The sequence below is a fragment of the Heterodontus francisci genome, chromosome 1 (genome assembly GCF_036365525.1).
Source record: "Heterodontus francisci isolate sHetFra1 chromosome 1, sHetFra1.hap1, whole genome shotgun sequence".
In the NCBI taxonomy this organism is placed as follows: Eukaryota; Metazoa; Chordata; class Chondrichthyes; order Heterodontiformes; family Heterodontidae; genus Heterodontus; species Heterodontus francisci.
In genome coordinates, this window is record NC_090371.1 from 171180082 (window position 1) to 171195781 (window position 15700).

The 15700-nt window shown below is 41.8% G+C and overlaps 1 protein-coding gene across 1 annotated transcript in view; it reads right to left on the minus strand.

Moving 5' to 3' along the window:
- ppef2a (protein phosphatase with EF-hand domain 2a) overlaps positions 1-15700 on the minus strand; it is a 54618-nt gene that overhangs the window by 3397 nt on the left and 35521 nt on the right. The window contains exons 11-15 of the mRNA XM_068014409.1: positions 14838-15218; positions 11037-11222; positions 8069-8211; positions 3215-3321; positions 2337-2500 (exon numbers count right to left, since the gene is read on the minus strand). Coding sequence (XP_067870510.1) covers positions 2337-2500; positions 3215-3321; positions 8069-8211; positions 11037-11222; positions 14838-15218 — 981 coding nt within the window. The remainder of the gene's footprint in view (positions 1-2336; positions 2501-3214; positions 3322-8068; positions 8212-11036; positions 11223-14837; positions 15219-15700) is intronic.

Genomic DNA, 15700 nt, shown 5'->3' on the forward strand with positions numbered 1-15700 from the left:
GTGCAGCGCAAATGTGACTTGCCACTTATCAGCTCAAGCCTGGATGTTCTCCAGTTCTTGCTGCATCTGGATATGGACTACTTCAATATCGGAGGAGTAGAATGGTGTTGAACATTGTGCAATCATCAGTGAATATCCCCACTTCTGACCTTATGAAGGTCATTAATGAAGCAACTGAAGATGGTTGGGCCTAGGACACAACCCTGAGGAACTCCTGCAGTGATGTCCTAGGACTGAGATGATTGATTTCCAACAACCACAACCATCTTCCTTTGTGCTAAGTATGACCCCAACCAGTGGAAAACTCTCCGTCTGATTCCCATTGACTCCAGCTTTGATAGGGCTCCTTGACGCCATACTCAGTCAAATGCTGCCTTAATTTCAAGGGCAGTCACTCTCACCTCACCTCTGGAGTTCAGCTGGTTTGTCCATGTTTGGACCAAGGCTGTAATGAGGTCAGGAGCTGAGTGGCCCTGGCGGAACCCAAACTGAGTGTCAGTGAGCAGGTTATTGCTGAGCAAGTGCCGCTTGATAGCACTGTCGACGACCCCTTCCATCACTTTGCTGATGATCAAGAGTAGACTGATAGGGTGGTAATTGGCCGGGTTGGATTTGTCCTGCTTTTGTGTACAGGACATACTTGGGCAATTTTCCACAATGCTGGGTAGATGCCAGTATTGTAGCTGCACTGGAACAGCTTGGCTAGGGGCGCGGCTAGTTCTGGAGCACAGGTCTTCAGTACTATTGCTGGAATGTTGTCAGGGCCCATAGCCTTTGCAGTATCCAGCGCCTTCAGCTGTTTCTTCATATCAAGTGGAATGAATCAGATTAGCTCCATTGCATCACTCACCTGCTTTCAAAATACTCATCCGTGCAATTGTCACCTCCAGGCCTGATTATTCTAATGCTCTCCTGGCTGACCACCTACCCTCCATAAATTTCAGCTCATCCAAACTTCTGCTCTCCATATATTAACCCCAATCAAATCCTGCAACATGGGCAACATCACCACTGTGCTTGCTGACCTACACTGGTTCCTGGTCCCACAAGACTTCCAATTTAAAATTCTCTTCCTTGTGTTCAAATCCCTTTGTGGCCTTACTTTTTTTTTAAAATTTTATTTAGAGATACAGCACTGAAACAGGCCCTTCGGCCCACCGAGTCTGTGCCGACCAACAACCACCCATTTATACTAACCCTACAGTAATCCCATATTCCCTATCACCTACCTACACTAGGGGCAATTTTTTTTTACAACGGCCAATTTACCTATCACCTGCAAGTCTTTGGATGTGGGAGGAAACCGGAGCACCCAGTGAAAACCCACACAGACACAGGGAGAACTTGCAAACTCCGCACAGGCAGTACCCAGAATCGAACCCGGGTCCCTGGAGCTGTGAGGCTGCGTTGCTAACCACTGCGCCACTGTGCCACCCTACCAATTTCTGTAATCTCCGACATCCCTCTGAAAATTCTGCATTCCTATAACTCTGGCCTACTGTGGATTCCCTGCACCCTTTGCCCCACCATTAATGGTTGTGCCTGCGGTCATCAAGCCCGAAGCTCTGGAATTCTGTTTCTCTCTGCCTCATTCTCCTCCCTTATGACCGTACTTAAAATCTAACCTCGCTGACCAAGCTTTTAGTTACCCCTCCTAATATTTCATCCAAAAGACAACATCTCTGAAAGTGCAGCACTCCCACCAAATTTCACTGCAGTGTCAGCCCAGATATATCAACAGCTACACAATTATCATTTCTTAATTGTTCAAATATGTTAATCTAACAGCTAATATCTCAGTTTGGCTAACTGTTCAGCCTGAGCCATTGCCAGCAAAAACAGATTAACTGAGCATTTGCCTATATAACAGTTGTTATGGTTTAATGTAATTCATTATATGTGAAGTGTTTTAGGAAAGTCCAAATAGACATAAAACACTGCACATTATGCATGTCTCATTGTTTCCAAATATTTATGCGGCGCAGTGGTTAGCACCACAGCCTCACAGCTCCAGCGACCTGGGTTCGGTTCTGGGTACTGCCTGTGCGGAGTTTGCTCTGTGTGGGTGTGTGGGTTTCCTCTGGGTGCTCCGGTTTCCTCCCACATGCCAAAGACTTGCAGGTTAAAAGGCAAATTGGCCATTGTAAAAATTTCCCCTAGTGTATAGGTAGGTGGTAGGAGAATTGAGGGAAGGTGGGGATGTGAGAGGGAAAATGGGATTAGTGTAGGATTAGTATAAATGGGTGGTTGATGGTCGGCGCAGACTCGGTGGGCCGAAGGGCCTGTTTCGGCGCTGTATCTCTATGAAAGTACATTGTGAAATCCATACTTCTTACCTGTGCAATGGGTTTTTCTATGGCAAGATCATCAAACCATAAGTAAAAATTCAGAAGTCCGTTAGGAGCACTGGGCACAAGTTGGGATCGCAAAACACGCCACGGCAGACCCAGAGCTAAGATTGTCTCCATAGCATTTGCCCAGTCATTCAGTGAAATTTTACCTATGTATTGGAAGAAAACAACACATGTTCACGTGTTATCAAAAACAAATGTTGGTACATCTATCAGACGTTGTCTAAGTTTGGGAGATGGGGTACAATAGCTGATGTCATGATTCCTCTAGCTCCAATATCTGTACTATGTTGGTTTACCTCCACAGTCTGTGGAGGTTGCAGCATAAAGAAAAATGGATTAGCTACTACATAGGTTCTTCATTCTTTGAACTGTTTGCATCCTCCACAAACTGCCTTATGCATCCAGCACTGAAGGCTTTGGGTGGCTTAGTGTTAAACAGATTAATTTCAGTTTTTCTTCAGCTCAAAACTAGGTATTGGAATGGGCTTGTTTAGTATATTAAACGGAAACAGTTTGGAGCCTGGAGATCAACTTTTAAGGCAAAAACATTCCTGCGTGCAAAGTAATTTACATTCATTGCATTGTAAAATGTCCTAGTTAGAATAATTTTTTCAAAATTACATCAAATATGACTGCTCTTGTGTATTTGGCCAACCTTGAACATGCTATATGGTAAAAGTTTAATGTCAACTTTTGCTACATTTTAACCTAGATTGCTATTGCATGAAAATTGTGCTTATGGTTAGTTCTTTACCAAATAAGAGGTGTTAAATGATTGGGCTGGACAATGGTCACCAATTGGGGGCTTTCAGATTATGTGAATGAATCAGTTTGTTTACAATTGGACATTGTAACCCTACCTGTTTTATTCTTATCATAATGCTCAAATTCACTGATGAGGTCTGATTTGTGGGCAAAAATCTTCTTCCGCAGAGATCCTAATGCTGACCTCTCAACTCTACTCACTCTGAATAAAAAAAAATTGCCGATTAAAATATATTTGCACATCAAATAACACGCAGAAATTAAGTAGAATATAATTCGAATGTCAGTGATATAAATTTGATGTCTAATAACTTAATAAGACAGTAGACATTGAAATAGGAAACATAAAATATATTGAGAGTTCCTACAGGAGTTTCTTAGTCTCCTTCCATAAGCTTGTCGGAAGAATGTCGGGATCGTCGGAGAAATGGCCATTTTAACATCTTTTTTTTATTTGAAGGCCTCAGTCTCTCTTATAAGCCTGGGCTTTAACTTGAAACTTTCCAGGATGCATCAATACCACTAGACAAGGTGATGGGATATTTTTCTTAAGCTTTCAGCAGTTCCTGCTCAGTTTTTCAAAATTTGTTTTTATTCATGGAATGTGGGCATAAGTGGCAAGGCCAGCATTTATTGCCCATCCCTAATTGCCCTTGAAAATGTGGTGGTGAGCTGCCGCCTTGAACCACTGCAGTCTGCAGAAGTATCAACACAAGACAGAGCTGTTAGGTAGGGAGTTCCAGGATTTTGACCCAGCACCAATAACGGAATGGTGATTATATTTCCAAGTCAGGATATTATATGACTTGGAAGGGAACTTGGAGGTGATAGTGTTCCTATCTGCTTGTTTTTCTCAACAATAAAGTTTGTGGGTGTGGAAGGTGCTGTTGAAGAAGCTTTGACAAGTTGCCTCAGTGCATCTTGTAGATGGTATACACTACAGCTACTGTGCGCCACTGGAAGGGAGTGAATGTTGAAGGGAGTGAATGTTTAAGGTGGTGAATGGGGTGCCAATCAAGTGGTCTACATTGCCCTAGATGGTGTTGAGATTCTTGAGTGTCGTTGGATCTGCACTCAAGCAGGGAAACAATGGAGTATTCCATCACACTCCTGTCTTGTGCATTGTAGATGGTGGAAAGGCTTTGGGGAGTCAGGAAATGAGTTACTCGCCGCAGGATTCCCAGCCTCTGACCTACTCTTGTAGTCACAGTATTTATATGGCTGGTTCAGTTTAGTTTCTGGTCAATGTTAGCCCCTAGGATGTTGATAGTGGGGCATTCAGCGATGCTAATGTCATTGAATGTCAAGGGGAAATGGTTAGATTCTCTCTTGTTTGAGATGGTCATTGCCTGGCACTTGTGTGGCACGAATGTTACTTGCCACTTATCAGCTCAAGCCTGGATATTGTCCAAGTCTTGCTACATTTCTAGACTGACTGCTTTGGTATCTGAGGAGTCGCGAATGGTGCTGAACATTGTGCAATCATCAGCGAACATCCCCACTTCTGACCTTATGATTGAAGAAAGGTCATTGATGAAGCAGCTGAAGATGGTTAGGCCTAGGACACTACCCTGAGGAACTCATGCAGTGATGTCCTGGAGCTGAGATGATTGACCTCCAACAACCACAACCATCTTTGTGCTAGGTATGCCTCCAACCAGCAGAGAGTTTTCCCCCTGATTCCCATTAACAGTTTTGCTAGGGCTCCTTGATGCCATACTCAGTCAAATGCTGCCTTGATGTCAAGGGCAGTCAGTCTCACCTCACCTCTTGAGTTCAGCTCTTTTGTCCATGTTTGAACCAAGACTGTAACGAAGCGTCACTGAGCAGGTTATTGCTAAGCAAGTGCCGCTTGATGGGACTGTTGATGACACCTTCCATCACTTTACTGATGATTGAGAGTAGACTGATGGGGCGGTAATTGGCCGGGTTGGACTTGTCCTGCTTTTTGTGGACAGGACATACCTGGGCAATTTTCCACATTGCCGGGTAGATGCCAGTGTTGTAGCTGTACTGAAACAGCTTGGCTAGGGACGCGGCAAGTTTTGGAGCACAGGTCTTCAGTACTGTTGCCGGAATATTGTCTGGGCCCATAGCCTTTGCAGTATCCACTGCCTTCACTCGTTTCTTGATATCACGTGGAGTGATGCAGTGGATGTTGTTTATTTGGATTTTAGAAATGTGTTTGATAAGGTACCACATACTAGGGGACACGAGTTCAAAGTGAAAGGGGAAAAGTTTAGGGGGGATATGCGTGGAAATTTCTTTACGCAGAGGGTGGTGGGTGCATGGAACGCTTTGCCAGCGGAGGTGGTAGACGCGGGCACGATAGCGTCTTTTAAGATGTATCTAGACAGATACATGAATGGGCAGGAAGTAAAGAGATACAGACCCTTAGAAAATAGGCGACAGGTTTAGATAGAGGATTTGGATCGGCGTAGGCTTGGAGGGCCGAAGGGCCTGTTCCTGTGCTGTAATTTTCTTTGTTCTTTCCTTTGTTCAAAAGACTGGTTAACAAAATTGAAGCTCATGGAATAGGAGGGTCAGTGTCCAATTGGATAAAAAAAATTGGCTTAAGGACAGCAAAGAGTGAATCATAGTAAATGGTTGTTTTTCAGACTGGAGGATGGTAGACAATGGTGTTCCCCAAGGGTCAGTGCTGGGACCACTGCTTTTTTTGCTATATATAAATGACTTGGATCTTGGAATACAGAGTAGAATCTCAAAATTTGCTGATGACACCAAACTTGGAGGTGCAGCAAACAGTGAGGATGATATAAACTGCCTGCAATAGGACATAGGATAGCAGAATGGGCAGACAAGTGACAGATTGAATTTAATACTGACAAGTGTGAGGTGATGCATTTTGGCAGAAGAAATAGGGAGAGGCAATATATACTTAATAGCACAGTGTACAGGAACAGAGGGACCTGGGGGTACATGTGTACAGATCTTTGAAGGTGGCAGGATATATTGAGAGAGTGGTTAGTAAAGCATATGGGATCTTTGGGCTTCATAAATAGAGGCATTGAGTGCAAAAGCAGGGAAGTTATGCTGAACATTTATAAAGCTCTGATTAGGCCTTGACTGGAGTATTGCGTTCAGATCTGGTCCCCACACTTTAGGAAAGATGCGAGGGCCCTTGAGAGGGTGCAGAGGAGATTTACCAGAATGGTTCCACAGATGGGGGATTTTAGTTACAAGGTTAGGTTGGAAAAGCTGGTGGTGTTCCCCTTAGAATGAAGGAGGTTGAGGGGAGATTTAATTGAGGTGTATAAGATTATGACGGGCTTAGATAAGTTAGACAAGGAAAAACTGTTCCCATTAACTAATGGTACAAGGTCTAGGGGACATAGATTGAAGGTTTTGGGCAAGAGATGCAGGGGGAATATGAGGAAGAACTTTTTCCATGCAGCGGGTTGTAATGACCTGGAATTTGCTGCCCACAAGGGTGGTGGAAGCAGAGACAATGACTTCAAAAGGAAATTGGATGGGCACTTGAAAGAAATAAACTTGCAGGGCTATGGGATTGAGTGGGAGAGTGGGACTGACTGGATTACTCCGTGGAGAGCCAGCATAAACTCAATGGGCTGAATGGCCTCCTTCTGTGCCATAAATGACTCCATGAGAAAGTGCATATGGGTGTGTGTATGTGAGAGAGAGACAGCACGAGAGAAGAAAAAATGTTCTTATTTGCACATCTGTTATACCTTTTGTGTCCTTCACACTTTAGATTATATGTTATATTGAGAGTGACACCACAGGGATTTTCAAATGCTGGCTACCTATTTCTCACTTGAAAAAAAGGTATCTGGCAATTGAAAATGGGGAGGTGGGGGCATCTTGGCCACCCATGGTGCTGAAGGCCCACCTGATGTGATTGTTCAGGCGAGCCTGTAAATGATAAGCAGCCCACTCACCTGAAACTGGCGAGAGGCTGCTTAAATATGCAAATTAGGTTCCTACACCAGTTGGAGGATCCCTCGTTATAAATTTCAGGTACATTTGGGAGGTGTGTGTACATGCACTCTGCCCATTTGTACAAGGTATTGAGTAACCTAAGTCCCCTTTAACTTAATTGAATATTGAAGCCTATTAATTATTTTCAGCAATGTTGAGTGAGAAAAGGTAATTCCTAATTGCTTACAGCTGTAAGACAAAGCTTCTCATTGCTAACACCTATGGGATAGACAGTGTTTTTCTTCATCCAATTGATTTTTTTTAAAGTACATTGAATTTTGGCAGAAAACAAAGCTTCTGTGAGGAAAGCAGATATGAAGGACAGGTAGGAGCAGAGAGAACAGGTCGGAAATATAATGTGAGGGATCTCTAGCCTCTAATCAGCTGACCTCAGGGAAGGTGAATGGGAGTGGGGAGGGGAATGAATGGAGAGTTGAGGGTGAAGTGAGTGACAGCAGAGCAAAGGGGAAAGAGAGATATAGGGTTTGACTGGATCATTCCAAGGGGAAGAGGTAGGGGTAGTGATGGGAGTGAGGAAGGGGAAGGTACAGTGAGAAGGTAGATAGGTAGGAAACATTGATGCGGCTAGGTGAAGAATGAGTGATTCAGGGAGGCAATGGAAAAGTAATCACAAAGGGCTGCATTTTCCTTGCACCCAAATGCAGCCTGCAGCTGTTGATGACTCTTTTCCCTGCCTCACCATGCCATACTACTCATCACCTTCCACCTGAAATGAAATAAAAAGAGAAGCATACAATTCAGTTTAGAAGTCATTTGCTGTTTCCCCCTGCCCTACCCCACAAAGGTTCCCTTTCTATTCTAACATGTACACTTCCCCCAGATTATCCTGTAACTATATTATGATGAAAATACATATAATGATATAGCATTTGGCTACAGAAAGGAGAATGCTATGAGACTGCAGTGTATTGTAGGATATTCCTCTCTGATACTCATTGTGAGAAGCTCATTGGTAGTAGTTTACGTACCTTTGTCTCAGGGTTAGCTTCCGAGTACTTTGACTGACTTGATACTGTACACAATGAGGAACAAGGTCAGGACCGAGCTTCACATAAGCTCCTCTGTTACTGCCAATTTCATAATAGTTAGAAGCAGAAAATATGGTCAGGACCTGTATTAGTAACGAAAAGAGTAACATTGTGATGAAGGAAATTAATACGTAATTATGCTGTAGAAACAAAACTTGTACAGTTCAGGCACTTTTTCAACAATGGAGACAACTTGACCAAGCAATTTCTTACTCATGAGGGAGAGAGAAAACAGAGAACTATAGGTCAGTTAGCCTGACATCAATAGTAAGGAAAATGCTACAATCTGTTATTAAGGATGTGGTAACAGAGCATTTAGCGAATCATATGATTAGGCATAGTCAACATGGATTTATGAAAGGGAAATCATGTTTGACAAGTCTGCTAGAGTTCTTTTGATGTAATTATCAGGGTAAATAAGGGGGAACCGGTGGATGTAGTATATTTGGATTTTCAAAAAGCATTCAATAAGCTGCCACATAAGAGGTTATTACACAAAATTAGAGCTTATGGAATTGGGCATTGATATATTAGCACGGATTGAGGATTGGTTAATAGACAGAAAACAGAGTAGGAATAAATGGGTCATTTTTTCGGGTTGTCAGGCTAATAGCTGATGGGGTACTGCAAGGTTCAGTGCTTGGGTCTCAGCTATTTACAATCTATATCAATGACTTAGACAAAAGGACAAAGTGAGTGTATCAAAGATTGATGGCAATGCAAGGTTAGGTGGGAGGGTAAGCTCTCCGAGGCTGCAAAGGGGCATAGACTGGTTAAGCAAGTGGGCAAGAACATGGCAGATGGAATATAAAGTGGGGAAGTGTTATGTTATCCACTTTGGAAGGAAAAATAGAAAAAAGTTGAATATTTTTTAAATAGTGAGAGATTGGGAAATATTGGTATTCAGAGACACCTGAATGTCCTTGTACATAAATCACAAAATTAACATGCAGGTTCAGCTAGCAATTGGGAAAGCATAAGGTATGTTAGCCTTTATTGCAAAGGGATTGAATTATAAGAGTGAAGAAGTCTTACTGCAATTGTACAGGTCCTTGATGAGACCACACCTGGAGGACTGTGTGCAATTTTGGTTTCCTCAGCTAAGGAACAACTTGCAGGGAGTGCAAAGAAGGTTCACTAGACTGATTCTAGTATTGTCCTACAAGGAGAGATTGAGTAGACTCAGCCCATATTCCCTGGAATTTAGAAGAATGAGAGGTGGTCTCATTGAAACATATAAAATTTTAAATGGGCTTGATAGAGTAGATGCTGGCTGCGGAGTCTAGAACTGTGGGTCGCATGCTCAGAATAAGGGGTTGACTATTTAGGACCTAGATGAGTAGAAATATCTTCACTCAAAGGTTGAGGATCTTTAGAATTCTCTACCCCAGAAGGTTGTGGATGAGTCGTTGAATATGTTCAAGACAGAGATCAATAGATTTTTGGAGATTAAGGGAATCAAGAGATATGGGATAGTGCAGGGAAGTAGAATAGAGGTAGAAGATCAGCCATGATCATATTGAAGGGCAGGCCAAGCTCAATGGGCCTCATGCCCTACTCCAGCTCCTATTGCTTATGTTCATATTCCAGGAATGTGTCTGCTGGCAATATTGGTTGGTGACCCACTGGGGTATTTGGGGTTAGGGAGAGGTCATCTCACTTATATGGGCAGCAATCGCCCATCTTCCCCAAGAAGCCATAAAATGAGGCCTTGGTTTCCAGCCTTGGGAGTTATGTTTTGTCGGGGCCAGTTAGCTTTGGCCCATGATGGCCTCCTTTGTGTAAGGGGTTCAAATTTTAAAAACAAGTTTTTAAACTTAGTTTGAATCTTCAGGGGTCCAACTCCATGTCACTAGCCTCATAATTGAAAAAGATTCCACCTCTCACCCCTGATCCTGGATCCTAAACTATTTTTTGGATAAACTGCTGCATTTCCATAATTACAATTGGCTGGTAGAATGTTTAAGACAATGTTACAATTTGGCAGCAGGAATCACCAGTGTAATGGGATATGTGTCATGAGTATTTGCTTGATTGTAATATGAGGTTCTACTGAGTGGTACAATCAATTATTCTTTTTTTCATTACAACTATGACAATAGTGACAGCATTGGCTGTAAACACTTTGGATGCCCTGAGGGATGTTAAAGGTGCTATATAAATGCAAGTCTTTCTCTCATTATCACAACAGTAACAACGATATCTGAACCTTCATTTTCTTTGTTGTGTTGCATTGTTCGGTTGCATGCTGTAAAATTATGTATAAAATTGTCCTCATTAGTCTCATGTCTTCTGGTTTATTCTGCTCAATGTCTCAGTGTCGGGGGGTTATCCTACCATGTCAATCTAGTCCTGTGGAAGCTCACTGTACCTGGATGTATAGTCAGTAGCCTCGTTTGGAGCCAGTTAGTTATACTAGGACTGTGATCAAAACATAATTAACATGAAGTGGGCAACAGAGTGGGCAATAGGCGGCACAGTGGCGCAGTGGTTAGCACTGCAGCCTCACAGCTCCAGGGACCCGGGTTCGATTCCGGGTACTGCCTGTGTGGAGTTTGCAAGTTCTCCCTGTGTCTGCGTGGGTTTTCTCCGGGTGCTCCGGTTTCCTCCCACAAGCCAAAAGACTTGCAGGTTGATAGGTAAATTGGCCATTATAAATTGTCACTAGTATAGGTAGGTGGTAGGGAAATATAGGGACAGGTGGGGATGTTTGGTAGGAATATGGGATTAGTGTAGGATTAGTATAAATGGGTGGTTGATGTTCGGCACAGACTCGGTGGGCCGAAGGGCCTGTTTCAGTGCTGTATCTCTAATCATAATCATAATCAGAACTACTGCCAATTGTGCATTAAGTATGTGCTTGTGGTGCTGTTTCTTTTTCATGGGCTTCAGGGAGGTTTATTCATACCTTTTGGTTGTGGCAGAACTCATAACCCTCCTGCTTGCACTCATGGGACCTGATCAAGAGCTGCAAATTATGTTTTTGTAGAATCTTCTCAGTTACATCAGGTCCAAAGTAGCACCCACCTCCTCTGACCGTGTTTGCGATACAGCCTTCCTGATGCATTGGGTCACTCCATAAAATGTCCACAATCTTGAGAGAAAATAAACTTTTCAATCCTATGATATGAGTTCTGAAATCATTTGACTTATTAATGTCACTTTCATGTTCTTACATCATCATTGGGTCAATATCCTGGAATTGCCTACCTAACACAAAGCACAAGGACTGCTGCGGTTCAAGGAGGAAGCCAACTATCACCACCTCAGAGCAACTAGGGATGGGCAATAATCACCAGCATCTCTGACATCCCAAGAACAAATTTTAAAAAAAATTAAGATACGAGAACATCAAACATGGAAGTGAAGAAAAGTGGAGGAGCCATTGGGCCATCAAGCTCACTGAGCCGACTCCATAGGCCACATATGATCTAGGGGTGATTCCACAATCCTGCATTCAGTGCAGAGTGGTCCCATGTGGAAAACCTTGTACATTCACAGCATTTTAGCACCTTCAGGACCTCACTTAAAACATAAACAAGAAATGCTGGAATCACTCAGCAGGTCTGGCAGCATCTGTGGAAAGAGAAGCAGAGTTAACGTTTCGGGTCAGTGACCCTTCTTCGGAACTGACCCGAAACGTTAACTCTGCTTCTCTTTCCACAGATGCTGCCAGACCTGCTGAGTGATTCCAGCATTTCTTGTTTTTGTTTCAGATTTCCAGCATCCGCAGTATTTTGCTTTTATCTCACTTAAAACATAACTGCTCAACAAATTGGAAATCACTGCAGAAAAGGGACATAGTACAAATAAAATCTAAGCGTATTGCGTTTTAAATGTATTTTCATTAACTATGGTGTCTCCCCTTCCTTTTGTTATGACCGAGGTAAGAAGAGTGCATTGTTAATTCTGTCTGACTTCTCCACAGGTCACAACATATATTTAAATTTTCCCACTTACCGAAACAGTCAATCAGATACTTTTATTTTTCCCCAGAATAAAGCACACCAACCAGGTTTCTTTAATAAACAACAAAATTATCTGTTTATTATACCCCAAGTCTTAACCAATAATAAAGTAAACATACATGTGAATTGAAATATTAAAGCCCCTTATTTTTATCCTAGCACTCACACACACACACTCACACACACAACCAGTTAACCGGGAAAAAAGGGATTTTTGTTTACAACTGTTACAAAGAAATAGAAGGGATAAAAAAAACTTAGACTGAAGAGAAGGTATGGGAAGTCATTTGTTTTGGCGAAGTGTCCCAAAGGCAAATAGATGGCTGCCACTAGGAATCTTCTTAGAACAGTTCTTTCCGGGTGAAATTGATGAATAGTTTGGGGAGGCGTTCAAAGAGATTCAGCACAGAAGGCTTCACATAGGCCTTACATCGGGTGTGCAACAACAAAGGTTTCAATTCCCACACATTCAATGTAAAATTCTTTCAAAGATGAAAGGTTTCTGCAAACATTCAGGATTTCTTCAAATACAGAAGGCAACAGTACAACTTGATGCAGGAATTCTTCAAAGAGAGAGAGATATCAGTTGTCTTCTTCCATTCTCCTGGCAGGTCAGGAAGCAAGCCTCTTTCTTTTTGTTTTTAGCCAAAACCAACTGGCTTTTTGAACAGCTCAAAATGAAACCAACTTTTTACAGAAACAAGTCCTATGACACCCATAAATATTGACTTGTCATTTCCTTGTAATTAGCTATTTCAGGGTCACAACACAACCCCCTGCTGGGTTCTTTGCAAACAGGTGCTTTCCAGTAAACTTGTTTACATTCAGTCCAAATCTTCTGGTAACCTCTTTTAAATACAACCACAATGTTCAGCCTCTTCAGTTTTAAAATATTGTTATGATCCTGTAGTTTTTCTTTTCCGGGAAGAATGCAGTGTGCCTTTAAGGCTGGAAAAAGAGCCATACTGCTTTAAGGCAGCAAGCTCTAAAGACTGAGACAAAGAATGCATTTTTGTTGCCTTGGATACAGCCATTTGGAGACTGCGATTCAAAGGGTGCATTCTCGTTACCTTGGATACAGCTGCTCGGTCTGAGCATCGAGAGATACATTGGTTACAATTTAATTTTGAACTGGCTTATAGTGCAAACAGCCTGTTCAAACAGAGGACACAGACAGACAGCTGTGTGTCAGCACCTGAAAGAAGAGTTCTCAGCCCATTTAAACTGAAGGAAGAGAATTTAGTCTGTTTATTTATTATTCTTTCTCAAAATTCTAAAACGTCAAGCCAAAACAGAGATCTCTGATAATTTAAACTGAAGGAAAGGAAGTTAGACTGTGGCAATTTTTTGTCCCTCAAAAATTCTAAAGCCAGATTGATTCTATTGAAAGTGGTTGCGAGTTGTTGATCTACTGTGGTCATTGCTGGAAGAAAGAGGAGTTTGAAACTTTGGATTTTGGACCTTTTTCCTTTCCTCGTCGGACTCTGGACAATTGTGCGTGGACTTTAATCAGAGGATTGATTGTTCATCGGGAAGTGTAAGTTTGCAAGGACTCTAATTTTTTTCTATTTTAAATGTTGTTTATATCTTCGTAGTGTTTAAGAATTTAGTTTTTCTAATTAAACAGTGAATTTGTTGGTTAGCTCATTAGGGGGTTAATAGATTGTACAATTTGGCTGAGTCTTTCTTTAATTTGGAAAGTTTAAAATTATATGTTAGGCGATCTGTGGAGGGGCAGAATTGAATTAACAGTGCATTTCTCCCACCACAATCAGAATCGTATATTTTGATTGGGTGCTTTGACTGGAGTGGTCGGTCATAACAATATAGATTCTCAAGTTTTGACAAAAAATGGAAACCCTCTACACTTTGATGAGCAATTATTGTCATAGTGATGTTAGGAGTCACAAAAATTCTGTCATTGAAAACATCTGTCATTGAAAATATGAAAAAAAACTCTGATTTTGCACCAAATCCAAACATCTTGTGAATGATTTCACTGAAATACATACATATATGTGCTGTATATGGTGATAAGCATGCCAGTAATGCAAACTTAACCTCAATCAACTTCAGAAGTGACTACATTCCAAACATCTACAGTCTGTCTGATGTACTTCCACCATATTTCCGGTGGGAGTATAGATGGGGCTGAGATACACTAGATCCCATTCTAACATCGAGGTTTCTAATGTCAATTGCTGGGACCTGGCCTTACAAAGATAGTAGCTTTCTTACATTGTTGGGTGGGAGAACCAAGCATGCTCACCCCCCCTCTCCCCCCAAACCTGTAGTCAGCACCGTGATACGTGACCTCTTCAATTGATGGTGACCCATTTGTATTTAAGTGAAAGGCCTTGCCACTGATCTTGAAAAATTTGATGGAATTATTGCTGGAGGCTTTAGGTGGGCATGTCCCAGTATTTATGCCCGGCTGTGGCCATCATGGATTTTTAGGGCCCCACCTAAACAGATTTCAAGCCAGGTTCAGATGAGCCCATTAGATTCAAATGTACTGTCTTGCCAGTTGCAGCTATTTTAAAATTAGTCTAGTGTCCTGGCCTCAATCACCTTTCCTTGCAATGCTCCACACCTGCTGAGTACCTTTTGTGTAAATAGATATCTCTTGTCTGCCTTAAATGTACAGGCCTCATTTTAGTATGGTACAAATCTGTCTTTTATAGTTGATATCTTATAAACCAATGTATGTAATTTTATTTTTTTTTAATAAGTGGACTCACCTGTTTCCATTCATGGTTATCCGAGTCGAGGATTTCTTGAGTGTCTGAATCCATCATGGACCATGATGTTTTATGATGTTCATATGTGTTACTGAAGCCCACTTTTCTACGACATTTTTTTAATTCCTCGTCAACTGAGCGTCGTACTCCTTTAGAGATTTCCTTTCTTTTTACACATATTGTGCCAGAACTTTTCCTCCTCTGATCCTTGTATGCGTAAGAATGAAGGTTAAAGATGCCTGACATTGAATTCTTCCTCTGAGTTTGATCAGGTTTGTTCACACACTGCTCATGGTCCCCACTGAAGTATTGCTCCTGATCTAAGGCTTGCTTGTTCCATTCAATTCTTTTCCTTTTGGGCGGTCTCAAGGTTGAAACATACTGTTGTAAACAGATGAATTTATTTTCAGAAAGAAGCACTCTTGTAGTGTATCTGCATTCTATTTATCCATCCATCTATTTAAAAGTCTTACACCTAGCGCACATTAGCTGCACTTGCCCCCGATTAGTTTAAAGATATTTATGAAGCAGCAACAAAACACATCTAAACAGACAGGGAACTAACCAAGAACATGTCGCATCTTAAAAATAAAGAAAACCAGTCATTTTCCTCAGAAACTGTCTTCAGGGTGGGCCTTTTGTGTTAAATCTGTACAGGTGACTAACTTCATTACAGCAATCAGATTTTGTGGTTTTAAAGTGACAGGTCCATTTAAAAACAACTGTGAGAAAAACCACTGAAGGTTAACCAGAATAATACATTTCCTACATTATAATAGTGACTACTCTTCAAAAAGTACTTTGTTGGCTCTAACATGTTTAGGGGAATCCTGAGGTTGTGAAACGCACTATATAAATGCAAG